Raw genomic sequence first — 22,637 nt, forward strand, 5'->3', positions numbered from 1 at the left:
AGTAAGGCTGTTTGGGTGGTGCTACCCGTCCGCTGTCTACAAAAGAGCCAGTTCATTAGACCCATGTGCTACAATCAATTCAGCGGAGACTCCTGCTGAGCCCAAATGAGATCCGCTGTGATTTACCTTTTAAATGGGCCTCTTGTTTACCAGTCTATGGCACTATGTGAATATACTAAAAAATGCAGCTCTGCTTGATTGGGCTCTGGTGTCCTTCAAGGTGCTACCAAAGTTACCTGAGTCAACTTGCTTATATTTTCTTTCACGCTTATTGGATAGGAAAGTCCACACGGACCTTTTAAGACTATGAGCTCGATTGACTGCCCTTTCGAATTGATTGACCAAAGGATGAAATAAACACTCCACTCCACAGTGCGGCGGATCACCTTGAAATCCCCTTCTTCTCTATCTTGCATGCAGGCAGACACATTTATATGGATGATAAATTCAACAGTAATAGGAACGTTTATTCCATCCGTTTGTGGTCTAATGCAGACTTGCAGCCTAGTTTTCTCTGGTGTCTTGGTGTCTATGCTCTTATGCCTTTACTCTTAGCTTACAATGACTTTCAACATCTACATTTAATGTTAATTTTTTAACTTTTTTTCAGTTTAGTCAATATCTCTCTGGCTAAAATTACATCTAATTTTAGTAGATGGAAAACAGCATTGGGAAATCTCTGCTTATTAGGTATGCATCATCCATGTTTTGGATATGATTTAGTGCATTATATTTGACTTCAGGGTTCCAGACTGCGACCATTTTTTGAGAATGTGCGAGTTAAAATTTTATGTCGTCGCATATGTGCGAGTGGACGCTCGCGCAACAGAACACCGATGTACTGTATCAGCTGCTGCAGTCTGTAACTTGTGCTGCAGTCCGTAACTCAAAATGAACGAGTAGGCTACATCATGAATCATTTTCCCAACCGTGTTTTTGACTTATCCTGAATTATGGTACGCCTATAATAAGTGTTGTTATTCTATTTCTATCAAAATGAACAAAAATTGTTCTGAGTCATTTGGCTCATTCAATGAATGAAACGAATGAATTGACTCAGAAAAAGATTCATTCATTTTGATGAACGAGTTCGAACAGGAGAGTCACACAGAACAGAGCAAGGCGACCATTTGAGCTTATAAAACTTAAACTTTGTTATTTTTTTTTTTTTTAAAGAGCGAACATTTCGCTTGATAAGTCTCTTATTCATTGTCTGGAATCGTTTAAAGCCCTTTGAACAGTTTTGCAGTTTGTACTGAAAGTGTCTTTTGGACCTTGAACCATTTGGTTCCCAGTGAAGTGCATTTTATGGATAAAAATCCTGGAATATTTTCTTCAAAATCCTTAATTTCTTTTCGACTGAAGAAAGAATGACATGGACATATTGGATGGCATGGGGGTGAGTAAATTGTCAGCAAACTTTTTTTTTTTTTTTTTCAAAAGTGAACTAATCCTTTAATGCACAAACTGCCTTATGTGCAGTTTGCATACATGTGATTTGTTATTTGAGTGTTGATTTATTATATCTAAAAATAAATAGGATCCGATGTTATTGGTATAACGTTCACCTGCGCTTACCGGGGGTAGGGAGCTCTCAACCCATTCGCGACTGAAACAACAAGCTCCCAGTCAAGTGCTGGCAGCGTCCTTATATTGTGCACACCTTAACAACAACTAGTGACGATCATACACACCATCACTGGACAACTAGAACACAGAACACTAGAATACAAGACACGCAGGTCGTAACACAGTAAGACAGTGACTCGTAGAGTCTCTCTTATCCTCAAAGAGACAGGCGTCCCTCCTGTTAGGTATTAATTAGTTCTTAATTGAAAAGGTTGATTAAAATGGAAGAAAGCTTGTTTATAAGCTTAAAGCATTCCTAGCACTGCTGAGCCACTGAGAGCTGGACACGATTACTGAAGACGGAAGTTTTACTCCCTGTCTCAGATTCACTCAACCTAACTGCCATATAAGTGCTTGTTTTTTTTTTACTGCAAAAATAGGACATTTAGAAATTTAATAAGAAAACATTTATTTATTTATTTATTAATTAATATATATATATATATATATATATATATATATATATATATGAAGCAATCTTTTTCTTTTTAAGCTATTGTCTTAAAACTTCTGTACAGTGTGACAATATTTTATTTCCCTTTCAATGTAATGTGTTTAAAGCAAATTACATTTTTTTTTTCATTATTTACATTTAAATTTTTGGAGATTTGTCTTTGATGCTCAAATATTTTATTAATGTATTCATTTGCCATGCTTATTGAGGCAGCCCTCATCTCCGGATTTTTATTTTATTTATCAGTAAACAGCCTCAAGTTGTTTGGAACAGGTTCGTTTTGTCCTCTCATCTTTCCATGAATTTCAGAGTTGCACTGAGAGGTGTTTAGATATCTCTGGCTCCACTTATGTTTTATTGATATTTTCATATATTTTTAGATAAAATAAGAGAACGCTTTTTTCTTTTTTTCTCGATTCAGAATCCATTTTGCATTGGATGAAATGTTTTTAACTTGATTTCCTCCTCCTCGTCCCCTGCCTCATCTTAAGAGAGAGGTTGGGAATGGCCTAATTTCATCTACAAACACTAGCATGACTTTGTTCACACATGACTTGACTTCCAAATTTCCTAAAAATCTACAGTGAAGGACATCTCCGTCAATAATCTGCTGCCTAAACGGATAATAAAGCACTCAAGGCCCACTCTTTTTTCTACTTGTTGCATTCTAGCCTCCAAATGGAAATTATCAACAAGATGCATAGCAGATGTCTCATACAATCAGATCTTTAAAGAACGACGGCGACAAAGCCGATTGCGTTGTTGTGTGCCTGGGCCAAAAAGTTGTGCTTGAACACACCGCAAAGTCCACAGCTTACTGTCAACTAGCATGTGCTTTCTGCTCCTGCATGCAATCAAATAACTGTCTAAAGGCTATCAGTAAGCATCAATAGTTTATATTCGTCATTCAAAAGGTGAAACCAAAACTACAGTAGGACTGCAGATATACAACCCGTCAACAAAGCAATGCTTGCTATCATTTTAAATATCAAAGTTCACTTTCTTTATTCCAGGCGGCTCATGGTGTTATAAATATTTAAATATTGGAATGCTCATGTAAGATAACGTAAATTCTCGCCCACTCATACTCAAAAATTAAACTGAATAGCCAGTCTCTCACCGACGGCCCAACGCCAATTCAACCTGCTGAATCTGTCGAACTCTCGGCGACGTGTGAAACACACCACAAAATCTAGACCATCGATGGCCCAAAAATGGCTGCTTTTACATTCCTATATTACTGAAATGAACTTCCTGAGTAATAGTGATTCTCAGAAGAAATCGAACTGGTTATTGTGTGTATAAAGTCAGTTTGAAGCACTGGGAAATATAGTCTCTTGTGTGCTACTCTGAGCAAACGGATGAAAAATGCCTTTGTATGTGCAGTTATGTGGCAGGGTTTCTGAGAGGTTATTGTGTTTTGTGTGTGTGCGTAATTGTGGTCCTGTCCATGTCAGGATCAACCGAGACGACAATTGTGTGTTGTTAAAGTCCTGCTAAAGTGAGCAACCACAAGCTGTCAAGGGCTTTTTCCTCTTGTATGTAAAATAAATGTGCACTTGAAGGTTTTGCTCTTGACAGCAGTGGAGTTTTCTGCAATGGACATTATATTAGGACATTTCAGCTTTTATCTAGAAATATAAAAACACCAAGCCGACAATGTCATTTTGGCCTCTGCTCTTCTCAGCATTCGTTTGCCCAGAAGGTCAAGAGAAAGGAGGGAAAAAAAGCTTTTACACAAACCGTGAGCATGTTAAATCAGTTTATTGAGGACTACAGTACAGAGGTTAATGCATGCTCTGACCTCTGAAGCATTATAATATTTTGCCAATTATTTTCCTGTATTTAATTGCTGTCTACTATTTGAAAAAGTACAAGATCATTCCATAGAATCTCATAGTAAACAATTTGACTAAATTGCAAGTTCATGATGTACCAGTCAATAATAGCTCTGCTTTTTTTCCGACCCTTTTCTGACCCTTGTGCAGTGTGGCGATGACCATCCATGTTTGACCGGTGTTCTTCCTCTCTGAGTCCCTTAGGCCTTTGTGAATATGGGGCTATTGAACTGAATGTATAGGGTATGGCACTCAGTGTTTACTTTGGATTGACAGAAGAATAGCTTTTAATGCTGTAATTCCATCATGCTGTGCCACCTGCTGTTGTGCGAAGCCTTTTAGGGATCCTTCTTTAATCAACACATAGCCATCACTTTGTTTGCCATCCTCAGATGACTTGGCTTCATGCCCGAGACCAGTGTTTTCCATCATGAACAGAGAACTGTGATTCAAATAGTTGAATAGGTAATATGCTTTTGCATTGTTTTTATCTAGGTCTCACTTACCTGCCCATGCTCTACGGAACTGCTGTTATGCTTTCAACGAAGTGAACATCAGCACTTTAATGTGCAGGTGGAGGATGTGAAGTGATTTGCCTTTGGATAGGTTCCATTTTATAGTGACACAACACACTAGTAGTGTTGAGTCAGCTAAGTGGTTGTGACCGGGTGAAACGATGCATTAACTGGAGCTGAGAAGCAGATGCGTTTAAAGGAATGTTACCGGTTCAATAGAAAGCCTATTTTTTTGTTGTTTTTTTGTTGTTTATACGTATAACCAAATCAGATTCACTGTAATGCACTAACAATGGAAGTCTGTGGTATTCCAATGGGTTTAAAAGCAGAACTCTATTGTATATATTTTAATTTATGTATAATGTCTTGTTATTGTGTATTTGAACCTTTATTCTAGAGCAGTGCATTGTCTCATAGACTTCCAATGTTAGTATATTACAATAAATTACTTTTTTTTAATCAAAACATGCAGCATGACCAACATAGTCTGGTTCATGGTCAGAAGACTTTTATGAACCACATTTTTTTTAGTGAATCAGATATATGCAGCCCAACCCGTGTAGTTCGATTCACTAATGCCTCTTATGAAACAGTTCTTTTTAGCGAAGCAGAAGAATACAGTGAGATAAGCATAGTCCGATTCTCAATCAGTTGACTTTTATTAAAGGACAACTCCGGCGCAAAATGAACCTTTGGTCTAATTACACATTGTTACCTATTCAACCGTTATCTGAGATTTGTTTTCATGACTGCTGAATGTAAATAGTTTTATCTCTAAAAACAGTTTAGCCTATAACGCTAGTATAATGCTAGTACTGTAGATAGGGCATAGAGTAATGACAAATAAAAAACGCTTGTTATTACCACTAACAAGGCTCAAAATAGCCCCACACAAACACGATAGCATAACAAGGGTCCCTACATTCAAACCGAAGCATTGAGAACTTTGCCAGTGTGCAAACAGTTTAATAAGAAGATATTTTATACACACAGTCAACTTCGCAAATAGAGGAAGAAGCCATCTTTGAAAAATAGTCTCTACCAGTCGATCTACGAACACCGATCCAAGTGCGCTGAACTGTGAAGAATCTCATATGGTCCGTTGTTTCCGGAAGAAACACGAACACGAGCCGTTTTCTTCTCTTCAATATGTGCACGTAGCCTACTGTTCGCGCTCACCTTATCTCCTCATTCACATCTCACCAGCGCACTTGGATCGGTGTTCGTAGATCGACTGGTAGAGACTATTTTTCAAAAATGGCTACTTCCTGTATTCGCGAAGTTGACTGTGTGTATACAATATCTTCTTATTAAACTGTTTGGACACTGACGAAGTTCTCAATGCTTCAGTTTGAATGTAGGGACCCTTATTATGCTGTCGTGTTACTATGGGGCTATTTTGAGCCTTGTTAGTGGTAATAACAAGCGATTTTTATTTGTCATTACTCTATGCCCTATATACTAGCATTATACTAGCGTTATAGGCTAAACTGTTTTTAGAGATAAAACTATTTACATTCGGCAATCATGAAAACAAATCTCAGATAACGGTTGAACAGGTAACAATGTGTAATTAGACCAAAGGTTCATTTTGCGCCGGAGTTGTCCTTTAACTTTTTTTTTTCATTGTGCAAAAACATACAGCATGACCAGCGTAGTAATATTCATGATTAAATGGCTCTTATGAACTTGTTCTTTTAGGTGAAGCAAACTTGCATCACAACCACTTCACAATCACTTTTAGTACATAGTTAAAGTCAGTAAATTAGTTACACTGTCTTGAAATAAATCAAGTTTTGCATACGTACACAGAGGTTTTTTCATATAACTTGTATTTATCGTAGTTAAAATATTTGTTATATTATTTGTTACATATTTGTTTTATAAAAATGTCACACATTTGTCTTTGGGGTAAGTCAAAAAACATTTGCTGCACAAATGAAGCATGTTGCAGATGCTACTATAGTGGTTAATTTGTTCTGAAGAAAGAACATTCCCATAAAATATCTCAACATCTGCCCACGTTTCCTGAGGTGTTAAATGATTAGTTAGCTATTCCGTTAAGAGGGTGGCTCTTTGCAGACCGAACTCCACTCCTCTGTGTTTTAAGAAGAGAGAAAGTGCAACGCTGCATGTCTTTATAGGAAATAACCCAGTGAATGTAGCTTCCTGGACACTTCAAAATACTTTATCACGAAGAAGCAGAGGATGTCCTCAAGGTCTTTTTGTGGTTGCTGTTGTCCAAGCATCTCAACTGATGCTGCTTTCAGCTGACCTTTCAGACCAGCGAGCCGCTGGAAACTTCAGAGAGCGGGATGCTTTTTTGTTAACGTGTTTTTCTTGTGAACTTCTGTTTTGTGGGGTTGGTTGTTTTCCTATAGAGACGTTGCCGGTTCCCCCTCTATACGGCTGTCAATCAAGCACTAATGAGTAGTAAATTATGGAATAAAACATTTGCAACCACTTGGCTTTGATATGGCTTCATGTGCACTAATTGCAACGATTATATCTGTATTATTTTTCAAAAAGATCAGTGGGGCACTTCAGTAATTTTCATTAATCATGTACAAAGAAGAGGTAATTAAAAACCCCATTATCACCAATCATTTTGGATGTTTATGGAGGGATCCGAATATTAATATAATTTAATTCACACAAGACATTGAATGCACAAAAGATTATTTCAAGGTCCCGCTGTTTCATTGCGTACATATCTGCTCTCTCCATGGAGTTTTTCTGTAGTCGTTTTTGGCTGTTTTTCATTTCATCCTGTTATGTGTGTGCGCCTGATGGTCATGGTCATTGGTGCATGCTGGCGATAACCGCTTCTTTTACTTTGATGGTTCCTTACTGCTGTCACTGAGATATTTGACAAGGTCACGCAAAGTGTCGAAGAGTTAGAGTCATGGGGGTATCGGCAGCAGGTTATCTGTTTACTCCTTATTAAAGTGACACTCACTTGCGAACCGCAATTTAACAGAATTATTCCGGTGCGGTGACCTCACATGGAGATAAATTACATCCACAATGTGCGACGCTCTGCTATCACTCTCCTCCATGAGCTCGTAATCATGATCTTTCCACACAAATCTGACTGCAAACAGATGTGCATCTGCCGATCTTGATTCAGATCTGGACCTAGATTTATTTGGAGCATCCGGTGAGTACAGGGCTAGATAATGGCATAATTCAGGAAGTCATTTCAGAGAAGGGCTGTTTCCATAGAAATAGGAAAGAGCGGTAGATTAACAGTTTGCGTGAAATACTGTTGTATGATTATTGCATTCCATTCCATAATATAATAATTCAAATGTTAGTAAAAAAAATATATATATATTATTATTAATAATTTAGAAATTATTAGAAATCTGTTCATATTCATTAATTGTATTTCACAGTATCGTTTTTACAGCATTTTTTAAATAAATGCTGCCTTTGTAAATTTTAATTTTAAACTAAATTAAAAATCTAATGGACCAATCCATTCCAAATGAACCCATCAATTTTCAGACCAATTTTTTCGTTGTGGAAGGCTCTAGTCGGATGGCATCTGCTTTTTTTTAGGCAGATTCAGCATATAATTGCCGTCTGTGAGGCTGTTCAGGTTCACAAACGAGTCAGTGTGTACTACAACATTTTATATTTTATTTATTACTTATTTTATGTAATCTTACCTAAGCATTCTACTGTGCTAATATTTTCATAATAACACAAGAATAAAGAACATTATCAGATTGATATTCAAAACAATAAGCAATTGCCTCTTTGTTTATGTTTTGTATCTGCAGTCTTGGTTCCACTTTACCTTTTTGAATGATGAATATAGACGAATATAACTGCTTAAATAGACATGCGGGCACAGAACGAGTGTGCTAGTTGACAGTCGCCTGTAGTCCTTTCGGTGTGTTCAATAACATATTTTTTCTTGGAGTTGGTTTGGTGTGTCCCTACCTTCATAGTCAACAGTTGTTTATGACAACATGTGTGGCACCCAATGGTTAGTCCCCATGCCACCTGTCATTTTGCTGCTGTCTCATTATTAATGGGTGCAGGGTGCGGAGGTGCAGAGAAATGTAGCGGGCCCATCTCTCCCCGCCCCACACACATATAGACAGGCTGTGTCCCTGTACCAAAGTGTAATTGACAGACTCACTGGAGTAATTGTTCCCCTGCACTATTGTTTCTGGCAGGAAATACTGTTATTGACAAATAAAGAATTCAATAAGACTCGGAGACGAACACTTTGAGCTTGGTCAAAGGACTGTATTGGTCTTTTCACTGAGCCCTGATTCTCTGTCCACTCTTTCCAAGTCTATATATTTTTCTTCTCTTTATCTCTCCAGCACTAAATCCATCTGCTGGTTGGTCTCTCCTTCTTATCTCTTTCTCTCTCTTTTTTGGTCTCTCCTCTTTCTATATGCCACCCCTCCTCCCATGTCCTTTCCCTCAAGAGTTTCTTTAGACTCGCACACAGACCATTCCCCCATGTTCTTTCCAGCCAACAACAGAAACCCAATTACAGTGAACCAGTAGATGTGGCTGCCTGCATGATTAGTGTGGTCTGGTGTAATGTTGATATCATCCCAATGGATTGAGCTGGCCAGGGTCATTAAGCAGCATATTATGTCCTGTCTTTGGTTTCCAGTGGTAAAGGTCAATGGATAGTGAAACCAGAAACACTCTTTCTAGAATGGATTAGATTGAGGGTTCTGCCTGTTTTTGGGAAGGAAAGAAATCCAGAGAGCACTTTCGCCCCTGCTTTTCATTATTTATTGTTTGTAGCAAACTTGATCTGTTCACAGTACTCAGAATGCCTGAAATTCAGCATGTTCAGCATATTCACACTAAATATTAGAGTGGTGTTTGTCCATGTAAATTTGCTGTTATGATGCAATAGGGTGTTGTGGATGGCCAGGGCTGTTGCCAATGCCATGTGGTTGCTGAGGTGTTCTGGGTGGTGTTTAGGCCACTGCTATGATGTGCAGTTTTTTTTTACCATTTGTACAGTATATGCATGTTATAATGATACTATTTTAGGTTATTTGCCGATATTACAGATTGGTTAGATATTTAATTGTGCATAATAACTGGTTGCTGTCTGCATTGTGTGTTTTCTTGTGATTAAATAAACAGACGGACGGAAAAAAAAAAGTTAAAATGACAAAAATAATCATAAAGGGTAAGTGAAATGAAAATATAGATATAAAATCAATTATTACAATACACATAAATGAAATTATAAGGAAGTAAAAAGAAACCTTCCTCTCCCAGATCACAATGCAAAACGGAAGAGGAGCAGACAGAAAAGGAAGTTATGTTGGCTTGTGACATCACAACAATTAAAGGGGAAAGCACTCATTTTGATCTGGGAGCCACATCAGATAAATGAATGAACATTTTTTTTTTTTTTTGTGAATTCTACTTATAAAATATTAAATACAATTCAATTCAATTCAATTAAAATTTATTTGTGTAGCGCTTTTCACAACACATATTGTTTCAAAGCAGCTTTACATAAAGTGCATTACAGAAAAGTATATGGAAAAATACATTCAGTTAATCATGTATATACAATATAGATGTATTATATTTATTTTATTATATTAATCATAAAATTATATCTCTAATATATAAACAGTCTATTAAACATCTCAGTGCAAGTATACCAAAGTATATTACTTTTTGTTATGGATTTGCACAAGTATGAGAAGTACATGCTTTACAGAATAGAAAGTTACAGTTGTATTTTACTTTTCCAACCCAAGGAATATATATATATATATATATATATATATATATATATATATATATATATATATATATATATAAAGATAGTCATAGTTGCACAGTCGTCATTTGGTTCCTCTCATAGTGAGACAGATATCGGCTCTGCCTGTGGTTTAGTGAATTTGAGGTAGCTGTCTAAAGCAGGTCTGGAAAGAGCCAGGGGCAAGTACAGTTACTAGAGACAGTAATGAGGGAAGTAATATCCTCTCTCACACACACCCCATTACTTCGCACACCCCATCTGGTCCCTCTGTTTCCCTCATCTGAACTATAGAGGCAGATGAACTGAGTGATCTTTAGTTGGATCTAGATCAAGACAAATTCAAGCATGAGGACCTGCCTGAGAAGAAAGCTTAATCGCTTCAACCTGAGTGTCTCAGATGTGTTTGCGGAAATTCTTATCCTCCGAGAAAGATAGCTTAAAATGGACTGATTTTGCATCAGTTAGATCTCACTTCTTTTAAAAAGGCATGCAAGCATTCTGCAGCGTACCACTTCCATTGAACATCTTATTCACAAAAAATGATCAGTCAGTCAAGGTCAGTGCAGATTCACAGCTGCCAGTCAACATCAAGGTCACTTTTATTGCAACAACCTGTCATGTCGTTGTAAACCACCGCCCACGTTTAACCAACTGCTTTAAAAACCTAATACTAACACCTGCTGATCGCACCCGAGCAAATCACCGCGCTGTCTGCCATGTTTACTCGTTCTGCAGACTCGACACTTACATTGTCTCCCATTCGCAACCCCCTACTTGCCTATAGTAATGGCTCATTTATTTTCCTGTTGCTATATAAACCAGCGCTGCTGCCCGTGTCGAAGTTTCTTCACTGCGCCTCAACAGAGCAGAAATGGGACTCTTCACAAAGATGCCCTGTTTATTCCTCCAAGACTGCCTATTAGTGCAGCTTGCCTGCTGGGGAAGCCAAATCCTGGGACGACGACATTAAAGCACATTCGTACCAGGGAAGAAACCGCTAATACTCGCTCCATACTACCCTACATACTTCTCTGTCTGCATTAATTCATCCCTCCGTCTACATGGGTGACTTTGACAGCCCACCCTGCGCTTCGTCGCCCTCTTCTTCTTCCTCTGCCTCGTTTGGCAGGTTGTTGTTTTCAGAACATACAGATGGAAAACATCAGCTACAAAGGAAAAAGAAACACATGGTTGACTTGGATAAGAGAGAACAAAAGTGTGAAAAAATAAAAATATATAAAAATAAAATAAACCTAAGTAAAATGACAAGAATAAGAATGATGTGCTATATAAAAAAAGTGGAAAGCAGTAGTGTGGCACACTTTCAATTTTTTTTGCCCAAGGGGTGCAGTGCAGGTAACAGATTGACAATCTTCACTCTGTCTGTCTAACACATGAGAGTAAAGAAAGTAGTCCCAAAAAAATATTAAAAAACACAAACTTGGCAGCTTGCACAGAAATTGATTTTTGTTTGCACGTACGTCATAAATAAATCTACCTAGGCCTGGTTATGTAGGTTGAAGGGGATGGCTAGACTTCCCATCTGTCACTACATCGATTTTTTTTTTTTTTTTTTTTTTTTTTAGCATTTGATCTGTTACCTTTTCATAATTTGTGTTTGTTTAAAGGCACTTTTCTGTGTAAAGCAAACAGTTTAATCACAAGGTAAAGGATGTAAAAAAAAAAAAATATCTCTAATAAGTGAAGGATTGTGGGTAGAGCATTTTGCAGTATTACTTCAGTGAATGAGAGAGTTTGTTCACACAAAATTGTCCTGTGAATACAGCAACATACATGATGAGTGGATCAAATACGAGAATAAAGTTTTTGGTAAGAATAAACATGATAATGATAATCTCATGATAATTTTGAGTAATGTCAACTACATAATAAATATAATATTTATCAAAATTATTTTATTTTATTGTTTAATTAATTTGATGATTATTTGTTTTACTTTTATTTTTAATTCAATATTTTTGTTTTAATGTCACCCAGTTACTTTTGTTTCTTTTAAATATTGGTTCACGTTATTGTAATGTGAATAGCAATTAAAGTGGTTACAGATCTATAAGGAATTCTTTGGATATTTAGAAACAGATGTGTTCACTCACTAATAATATCACTTGTAATCATTTTTAAATTAGGCTTTTCAGTTTACTGTGCTTAATGTTTGATTGGATTCTGATTCACAGCGTCTACAGTTTTAAATCTCTTAATCAAAATATAATCAGAAAATGCCTTGCAGTGTCACAATTCATTTAGCCTATGTGCAAATTATATCCACCGGTCCATTTTTATCATGTCATGAGCACATTTCACAAATGCGGTTAATTTCACTTAATTTATGGGCTGTTTTATAAGACTAGGTTATCATATTATAAGGTGAGTAGTCTAAAAGAATGGTGTATGAACTTGTTCCATATTTAGTTCCCTGAACATGACTGACAGCTGTATTCTGCTGCAACTGTGTCAATAAATGCCTGAAGCTCAACAAAAGGTTTCTCTCTATACCAGCTGCAAAATATAATATTTTAATAAGCACTTTTATTCTGTTGTTTTTATTTTGTGTGTGGGAGCTTTTCCCATTACTCTGTCTACCGTAGAATTAGCATGCGGCAGCTCCTGCTGACTAGTCTAGCTGGTAGCTCTGTGTCAGTCAGTGCTGTGGGTGGGCAGTCTGCTGATTTAGGGAGGAAGTGAGTCTGCAGTTATGGAGTGTTAGTAATCATTCTCACCTGCTGGAGACTGGGATACAGCTGGCAGCACAGGGGTGCAGCCTCATCCACAAATCGGGTGTTGGTAACTACTTCCCCCTCCTACTATTTTCTGCCTGTTGTCAGATGATGAGAATGGACTCACTTGAAACAACTTCAGAAAAAAAAAATCCTATGCTTTTGCTAATTTACTGTCAGTATAAAAATATTCGTTTTCTCTTTAATAAGTCAAAGATTGCAAGTAGAAGCAGAGGGATCGTTTGTTCTTAGTAAGCTCGTGAACTTCAGTGATGATCAAGTCTAATACAGATGTTGTAATTAACATGTGACAGGCCTAACAGGGTGTAAAGCGCAGCGGTGCAGTGGCTGATCCCTTAATGTGTCTCGTTCCCACAGGGTGGACTGAGGAACAGCAAGCACGAGTCTACGCTGTCGTCACAAGAGTACGTGCATGAGCTGCGCTCGGGCATCTCCGAAGAGAAACTGCTCATCTGCCTGGAGTCCCTGCGCGTCTCTTTGACCAGCAACCCAGTCAGGTCAGTCAGTCACACACTAACATTCCAGTCTCTCTTTCATCAACCCGATTCTGATGAGGAACCTGAAACATCAACACTCATTTTAGCCTCCTCCAAACACCCTTTCACTGTGAAATGAAAAGTTAAACCTAATTTTTCTGTCTGCAAGTAGCAATCTTTGAGGATTTCTTTCTGGATGCTAATTGGAAATCTGTCAATGAGTCCTTTAACCTTCGGTCCGTATGGATCCCCAATTCTGGTTAAATGAGCATAGCCGGCTAAATGAGTGTATTCACCAGTCACTTTGAGCCTGGCCTTGTCATCTCCTCCTCTCTGTCTATTAAGCTCTAATAGATAGGAAATCCTTTTTTTAACACTTCAGACAGCCAGCTATTCTCTGAAACGTTAATAAGCACACCAACCACCACTACAAGACCAGACGCCTTTGCTTTCAAGTCCCTCCACCAAAGTGCGTATTTTGACGGTGCCTGCATGTTTTTAATCTGCTCTGATCATGTCTAATGCCATAATTAAAAAAGAAAAAAACATGTTTCTCTCAGCCTCCCATTATCTATTTCTGTGAAGCTTTTATTTAATTTAATTTGATAAAAAAATACAAAAAAAAAAAAATACTAGCCTCCCTCATTCACTCATAATAAGGTCCGTCTCGGTTCTCCCAGCCTACTCTCCCACAAAGTCTCACCTCTTCTCTCGTGGATGAGATTTTCAAATTTAATTTGGTCCCAGTAGCGCAGAGGAACACTGTGACAGCAGACTCTCTCAATTATTTACCAGAGCACTGTCTGAGAGATGGCTCTTAATGTGAATCAATGATTGCAGCATATAAAGTGGTCATCGCACAATTGGCTGGCAGACGATCTCTTTAAGATCCACCACTGCGCACTGGTTCCATGTGGAACCGCCATTTGATCCGATGGCGTTCCCCACCGCGGCTCCTCTCAACAGATGGGTTTTGCACTGGAAAGCAATTAATAGACGCCCCTGCCCCTCTCCCCAGGTAGTGGTACAGTGCAGTGAGTCAAAGGAACACAAACACTGGAATGGTTCTGCTATTGTTTTCCTGTCACCGAACAAATAATCTAGAATATGAGTTGTAGAACACAGTGCCTCAAGCTAATCTCTTGTTATTACCCTAATTAAATGAAGGGATGGCAGCTCGTTCTGTTGTCTTTATCAGATCATCACAGTGCGGCACTGGGGCCTGTGCAGCCAATTATTTACTCCGCCATTAGTCATTAATCATGGGAAATGGATACAGAGCGTTATTCTTCGAGAAGCCTACACTTCGTCACCCCGTGAGGACAGGTTGTTGGTAAAGATCAGACTTGCTGGCTGAAGACGAGTGGCCTCAGCACATCCTCTTGGTAAAAAGGGCAGTTTGCGCTGAGGGGCCGCCGAGGCCGGAACCACCCTCCGGGCATTTGCAAATAGCTGAACTTGTGAGTTCCCAATCAGAAAGGAGCACAAAGCGGTGTCTCACCCACCCACTGAAGGTCAGGTCTTGCTCAGAGTAAAGCACCCTGGGGTGACGTGCTGCATTGAGATGCTCACCTTGCTGATGTCGTTCTCCTTTTACCTCAGGCGATCCATTTTTTTTTTCTTTTAGCAACACAGGGAATACTCAAGCTTCTCACCGGCTTGCTTGCGTTACAATTATTATGAGTCGAGCTAACTATTTCGAATCGCAAATACAATATCCACCCGTGTGTTGAATACAGCATGGTAATATAACCTTTTTCTGGTGTAGACAGGACAGGGTCATAATGCACCACTGTTTGTATAAGCGGACAGTTTTGTGTGCAGTTATTCGATTTGCAAGAGACATCTCGAGAAGATTTTTAGTAGTGTGTTACAAAGTGTAAAAGAATTTTCTTTGGATGAAGAAATCAAATTATACTGTACATAGACTTGCTTCATCCCACACAGATGAGAGAAAGTTAAGGTGTCTGCTTGAAGTTCAATTCCCGTGAGACTAAACTCATTTCTTCCGAAACCTCTGGTCTTTTTTTTTTTTTCTTTGAACTGGACTATGTGGAAGTTTGAAATGTTTGGACATAAAGCCAAAGTACATGCTGAATGAGAAATTAATGGGATGAAAATGACCCCAAGTTCCTTCACTTTGCCATGGTGCAATTACTCATGAGTCAAATCTCTGTCTATTGCAAGAAAAAAATGTTTGCAATAAATATGCCTGAGTGTGAATTCCTTTTAAGTCATGATTCCTGCAGCATGTTCTGTTCTATAATAATCAAACAGTGCTCTCAGGGTGCAGAAACTGGGCTGATAACTGTTTACTCATGGATGCAAAAGGATGGGTTTTTCACACGTTTATTTAAATGAGTTTATGTAATGGAATATTAAAAAATTCCAGTCTGTTGCTTTGCAAATGTATCGAATAGCTGTTATAATCTCTCAAAATTCTTTTACATTTCTATAATTGACTATTAGAACGCAAAGAAACATTCTGGGTTCAATACAAGTTCAAATCAATTGACAACATGTGTGACATACAGTTATTAAAGAATAAAATTAATTACAAAAAGTTCCACTTTGTCCCTCCTTTTCTAAAAAAATAAAAAATAAAATAAAATGTGAGTTAAGACACAAAGTGAGACACTTAAAATAGAAGTGAATGGGACCATTCACCCAATGGGAATGGGATGTGTTAATATTGCAATACTTTGTGCGACAAAACTATGGCGAAATAACAGCGTTTCCATTAACTGATGTTATGAGACTAAAACGTGATTAAATGATTTAATCAGCCTCATTACAGATATATCAAATCCTTTCAGTTTAGCCGAATTTGTACTGAACTTTTCCAATAATGCTTAATTTTAGACAATTTAGTAAAGGATGTTTTGTACATTAAGAATTTTATTTTATTTTATTTTGCACAATCAGAAAAATAAGTCAGAAAGAAGAGCTACTGTCTTTGTTTCTTAATCTCCTATGATTGGTTGACCTGTGTTTATGTAATAGTTTAATTGTCTGGGTCGAGCACCTGTTTTGCTGCCCAGGTGGCTTCTGAGTTGGAGAAGGCTCCCGATTCCCAGTAGTCCCTCACAGGTGTGGAGCTCCCAGCTTCACACATCCATACACAGATGGCTGCGCTTGGGGCGGAGACAGGGTTTTCCTTCAACATTTCACGCTTTCTTCCCCTTGGCTATTTTTTAGTTTTCTCTCAATCTTCCTCTGCTCATTTTGGTTGACTGAAATCACTTCTTCTTCATCTTCTGGCTTTTTCTCACTATATATCCATCATTCTCTCACACTTGGAGTCTTGTTTCATTAACTCTGAATTCTTGAACTTGCCAAAATGTAGACTAACAGATAATCATTGCCTCATTTATGGAGAGTTAATATACTCTGTAACTAATGGCAGCCATTTTCTCTTGCCTCTCTCATCCTTTCATTCTCTCTGTTTTTATTTCTTTCTGATGCAGCTGTACAAACAGTGCCACGGGCATACAATGTAATCCAGAAACAATAATACAATGCAAGAAGTAATCCAGAACTTTCTTAACACCCACTCATGCATAAAACCCTCCAGCTTAGCCATCCATTTCACCAGCTCGAATGGCGCTTGCGCTTCTGCACATAGACGAGCAGTGAGAGTTCTCCAGTGGCGTACCGACTGCACAGATTCTTCATCAATGCACCACCAATAGGAATTTAAGTTTCGCCTGCGACATGGCGACATTTCAGGTGCTAAGCCCTCGGTTTTACACTCGGCTTTTACACTCCACTTTAAATCCTAGCTGTGACTTCCATATTGAATCTGCAGGCTCAAAGATATGTGTAGGAGAAAATCAGACAAACCTGAACTTTGCTCCAACTTTTCATTATGTCCAAATCTTCACGGTGGAGCTGGATGCTTTTTAGAAGTAACACTTATTTATTTATTTTGCTGTGTCGGGTTGGAATGTAAGCTAGTTGAGTGTTGTAGTTAGCAGTGTGGGACATGAGCCTAAGGAAACAGAGATGTCTATTGGAGTGAAGATGTGCTGACTCTACCGTCCGCCCCGTAGAGCCTGAGAATCCATCATTCTGCCTATGCGGCCATCCTTTGCTGAGCACCCGTGGACACATGTGCGGGAGGTAATGGGCTTATTAGTGGCTTTGAAGATTTGATACCCCTTAACAGGAATCCGTTCAGCCTCAGATCCTGAAGGCTATAGCCCTACTCAAGGCTTTGAACGGTATGAAACAATCACAGTACAGGTGTCGCAAAGTGTGTTCTTCAATGCGCCAGTCTACTTAGAAGTGCACATCCATCTGTATTGCTACTTTGTATGATGCCACTCTATTTCTCATCGGTCACACATCTGTCCTTATTATGCTCTGCCATAATACACTGCGGCAACATAAGTACAGTAATGCTCTAGGCAAAGTGGGGTTGTGGGCAATGTCAGCATGAATCTTTTTGTGAAACTATTTTGTGATGGCTGCATTGACAAGGGACAACACAAATGGAAACACATTTTATTAAATAATAATAATAAATATAGCTGTAAGAAGCCATTACCGGGGTCAAGCACAAGACGCAGTCATCACTGACTTTCGTAATGTTACACCAATGCATTTGTTAAGTATAACATTTTAATCACTGTATTGAATTCAATGGCAATTTCACGTTTTGTTCTATTATAGCACCACCGAGAGGCTCAGTCCCACCATTTTTTATGTGTCCTCAGAGTGAGCCCATAATTCTCTGTCAATTTTGGTGAATATATCTCAATTCGCTTCAGAGTTATAGACATTTATGTGAAAAAGATACGTCAAAAATGACTGACACGTGACTTTGAATAATTGTATTACCCTTTACTATCAATATTTTCGCATTTGGACATTATCATTTAGCCAGCGACCTTTGTTTTCAAATTTCTGACGGTGGTTTCGTCTCTATTGGACTAGTGGTTTCGAATATATCCTCAAAAGTTTTTTAAGCGCTAAATTACAACCTTTGGTGCTTGGCCCCTAAAAAGAATCTGTACTGAGACAATAGGTGCCTCCTTCGGTGGTTGGCCTCTAATAATAATAATAATAATAAATAAAAAAGATTTGAAACCACCACTAAACTGTTCTAATTGGTCTGTTGTGCACTAACTTTAATTAGCTTTTAATTATTGCTATTTTAGTATTATTTATATTATTTTGTAGTATCCATTCATATTTGGGCTGTGGAATTAATTTTTAGATTTTCACTTTACCTTGTAATTTTATTTTTATTCTTACAGTATGTGCACTTGTAGTATTTTTTTTTTTTTATTGCTATTTCTTTCAGTTTTAATTGTATTGCTTCAACTTACTAATTTTATTCCAGTTATTTGTTAAGGGAACATGTTTAAGGGAACATTACTGGTGTCAATTGAAAGTTACTTTAATGCAGTTACACCAAATAAATAAGCATTTTTTTTGTCCTAAACACTTTATTTTGCCTAGGGCACTTTAAAATTTTGGAGGGCACTGTAAGCAAATGTATACTTTTCTTTGTTTTTATTGTAATGTATAGACAAGAAAGTTGGGTGCGAGACCACTGCACCACAGCTCTGACCAATCAATTTTATTCAATAGCAAAAGTCACTTTTGAGGTTCTATGATGGTTAGGATTAGGGCTAGGTATCATTCATACATGTTTGATACCTATACCTTGAATTTGATACTGGATCCTGAACGATAATTTTTTTCGATACCAATTTTATGAAATCCATTTTAACAAGATTACATTACATGTTATCACCTAAAAAAGGTATTCATTTTCCAGTTTTACTTTTTTTTTTTTTTTTTTTTTTTACAGACTTAGACTTGCAAAAGTAGCCTAATGGTTATGAATTTGTCAGGAAAAAATATCAAGAAGACATTTTAATTGTTTATTAATAAACTAGTGTGAATCAGTGTTGGCTGCAACGATGAAGTTAACGTACGAGCCTGGTGAAATGTAGCCACAATTGTGATCTTTTCTACATCTTTTACATTTATGGGAGTAATGAATCTTACACACAGCCTCATGGGCGAGCCAAGTCTCTGGGTGTAACCAGCATAATACAGCCAATCATACTGCATGCTTATTGGCTCACTGAAGTTGACAAGTTTAACCCCTTAGGTATCGGAATTTAGTACTGAACGACAGGACATTTTTTGAGTTCTCTATGGTTATTCTCTATGGTCATTACTCTATGGTTTTGAGGCAATTCGGTCAGTGCCTAAAAAGTATTGAACTCGATACCCGGCCCTAGTTAGGATGTAAACAGTAGTTACCAATCTTACTAGGTTTTGGAACAGAGGTTAATTAAATTTTTAAGTATTAGTACTTAAAAGCAAGGCAAAATGCAATAACCCAATTATCCCATGTTTCACAAAGGCTACTTAAAGGAATTATATGAATATAATATAATATAATATAATATAATATAATATAATATAATATAATATAATATAATATAATATAATATAATATAATATAATATAATAAAGCAGCCAAACTGTCTTGAATAATGTCAGGAGACATAGAGATTCCATTGGAAGTTGTCAGGCATTGTTTATAATGCATGCCTGCCATTTAAACTTTGATTTATTTCACACACCTGACTAGACACCCTTGTCCATCATACATAATTGATTTTATAAATGCATTTTGACATTTCTCTATATATTTTCTCCAGCTAAATCCTGATGGGAGGTATGAAGGAAAGACAGTACACTCATGCAATGCTAAAATAAATATTATGAAAAGATTGTTGCCGTCAAAAGACTGATTTAATTAATAGTGTATAAGTATTGGGAATTAGCTGTCTGGGTGTTGTCTGTTGTTCCTGTTTTACTTTGTGTGACTGGGTTCTATTAGACAGTTTTTACTTTCCGGGTATTTTAAGATAAAACTTCGAACATATTTAGAGTTACTGTGTTATCCAAAGAAAGTGATCAGAACTTCACCTGTTGGTCCGTGAAATAAATTGTCTGCATCGGCGTGGCGGCAGACTGTGGCCAAGTTTGCGGCACTCTGCTAGGGTCATTTTTCCCATGTGTGCCTAGTTCTCTCTCTCTCTCTATTTCTCTCTCTCTCTCTCTCTCTAGACTCCAAATACTATTAGAAACCTAGTTCATGGCCCTCAGGCTCTGGATCAGCTCCCCTGATCCAGCTAGCACCAAGGAGAAATAAAGGACTGAAGCTGGACAAATTATCAATTCATGCTTGTACAGCTACATGAGATTGCAGCGTTTTTGACTCATAATGACCTTATGAAGAAAGTAACAGTGTTTAACAACTGTTTTCAGCAGTGTTTTTTTTATGCTAATAAGTTCCTAAGTAAAGTTATTTTTGGCTTTAATTTGTGCAAATACATGCTACTTACTAATTACATTGTTTATCACTACCGTTAGGCCCAAGGTTTGATTGGACATGTTCTTATTTTGGTACCCCGACACTGCGGCTAAGCTTTCTGTAAACGTAGACACTGTATTTGCTTTGTGAAGATTATTGATAACACATTTAGCCGTCATAGCCCTGCATGCCCTGTCAAGCTTTTTGTATGTGTGCGAGACTGTGTTATAGTGGGTCTAATAGAAGCAGTGGTCACATCTGCCACTACTGAAGAGCTTTTTCCGAGGCAGTAAAGGAACCCACCAATCCTAATGTCCTTCGTGACTGGGTATATTTTAAGCGGGATGCCCATTTCATTTTATGCCACCATCTGTTAACCTCAAAGCTAGCCGTATCTGCGGAGCCCTGCAGCAAGGCATACATAATTCAGATATCTGATTTGAATTCCATATTGATTTAAGTGAGAAATAGTATTGCACAGGTACATGGGGAAAATTAGTATTCTGCTGTGCTAAATTCAATATCTTTGGGCTGTCTGTGATTTTCACCACATTCTCTCTTGTTATTAATTGTTTTGTCAAGCCTTCTCACCTTTTAGGGAGGTTTTTGGTGGTGTGTCTCATGCTGAAATTACATACTGTGGTTGACTGATCTGTCTAATATGGATTTTTTTGTGTGTTTTTTTTATTTTCGGTGCGAGTATTACAATTCCGTAATTCCATGACAAGCATTACAAGGAAGTGTGATATAGACAGATTATATGTCAGTGCTCCATATTAGAGTATTTATAGGTTTATTTTTCCTCTAGCACGCTGTGTATCTGATGTTTTTGACTCAAGTTATTTGGGTCAGGATATTGAGGAGCAGGTGACCTACATGTTTCTGAGTGACAGCCCACATCAGTCCTTTGGCAGCGTGAAAAGCTGTAGTGAGCACACACATGCCACCATTGACTTCTGAACGGGGGAATCGCTAATCCATTAGCATGCGAGGTGACTGTCATGACTGATTCCCTTGTCTCTGTCTGCCCGCTCTATGACATACTTTACCACCAGATCAATAATACCAGATGTTTGAATTTAATTCTAAAATATTTATGGCCTCTGGTGTATTAAGTTAAACTGTCCCACTTGACTCAGATCGGGTCAGCTCACTCATAGCTCAAGCAAACTTTTTAACGCACAGGAAATGAAACTCTGATTTGATTCGCACTAACACAAACATTATTAAAATGATCATTAAAATGATTGCACATTAACGTGAGAAAGTGTTGAAGAAAGACCGGGAGACATGGACAAGGACGATTCTAATATCTGGGAAAAGCCATCTGTTTGCATTAGTGACTATCCTGAGCTGTGATGTCAAAGGCAGCAGACAGAAAAAGTCCATTTCTAACTTTCAAGGGCCTTTTTGTGTTTGTTTTTGTCTGCTTGTTCTGCCCTTTGGAAACCCACCATTAATGAAGACATTCCAAATATGGTATTTGCTCAATGCAGTTTATCAGTCATCAGTTAAAATCCTAGCCATTTTTAAATGTTAAATCCTGCTACCACACACACACACACACACACTTTTGCTACATTCTGCTGCTGTTTCTTTATCATGACCCTATATTCACAGCCTACAATCCCAGAGAGAAGTGGAGCTGGCATTGATGTGGTTTGATGTGCAGTCAATTCAGCTGTATTGAGACTCCTGCTGGGATCCAAATGCCATTAGATGGAACAGCGGCCCTTTTAAACAGAACAGGTTCTTGCCCTAGTGCCTTCCTTCTAAAGTGTGTGGCAGACACATCACAGAACGCTGACACCAGGGATATTGTTCTTTGAGCGTGCTATTGGGTTCAGTCCCTGT

The 22,637-nt window shown here is 37.9% G+C and overlaps 1 protein-coding gene across 6 annotated transcripts in view; it reads left to right on the forward strand.

Moving 5' to 3' along the window:
• The window catches only part of diaph2 (diaphanous related formin 2), a 453,020-nt gene that overhangs the window by 109,820 nt on the left and 320,563 nt on the right, over positions 1-22,637 (forward strand). For all 6 annotated transcript variants that reach the window (XM_039655194.2, XM_039655195.2, XM_089134932.1 and 3 more), the window contains one exon: positions 13,320-13,459. In XM_039655194.2, coding sequence (XP_039511128.2) covers positions 13,320-13,459 — 140 coding nt within the window. The remainder of the gene's footprint in view (positions 1-13,319; positions 13,460-22,637) is intronic.

This window comes from Pimephales promelas, chromosome 9 (genome assembly GCF_988280905.1).
Source record: "Pimephales promelas chromosome 9, fPimPro1.hap1.1, whole genome shotgun sequence".
Lineage (NCBI taxonomy): Eukaryota > Metazoa > Chordata > Actinopteri > Cypriniformes > Leuciscidae > Pimephales > Pimephales promelas.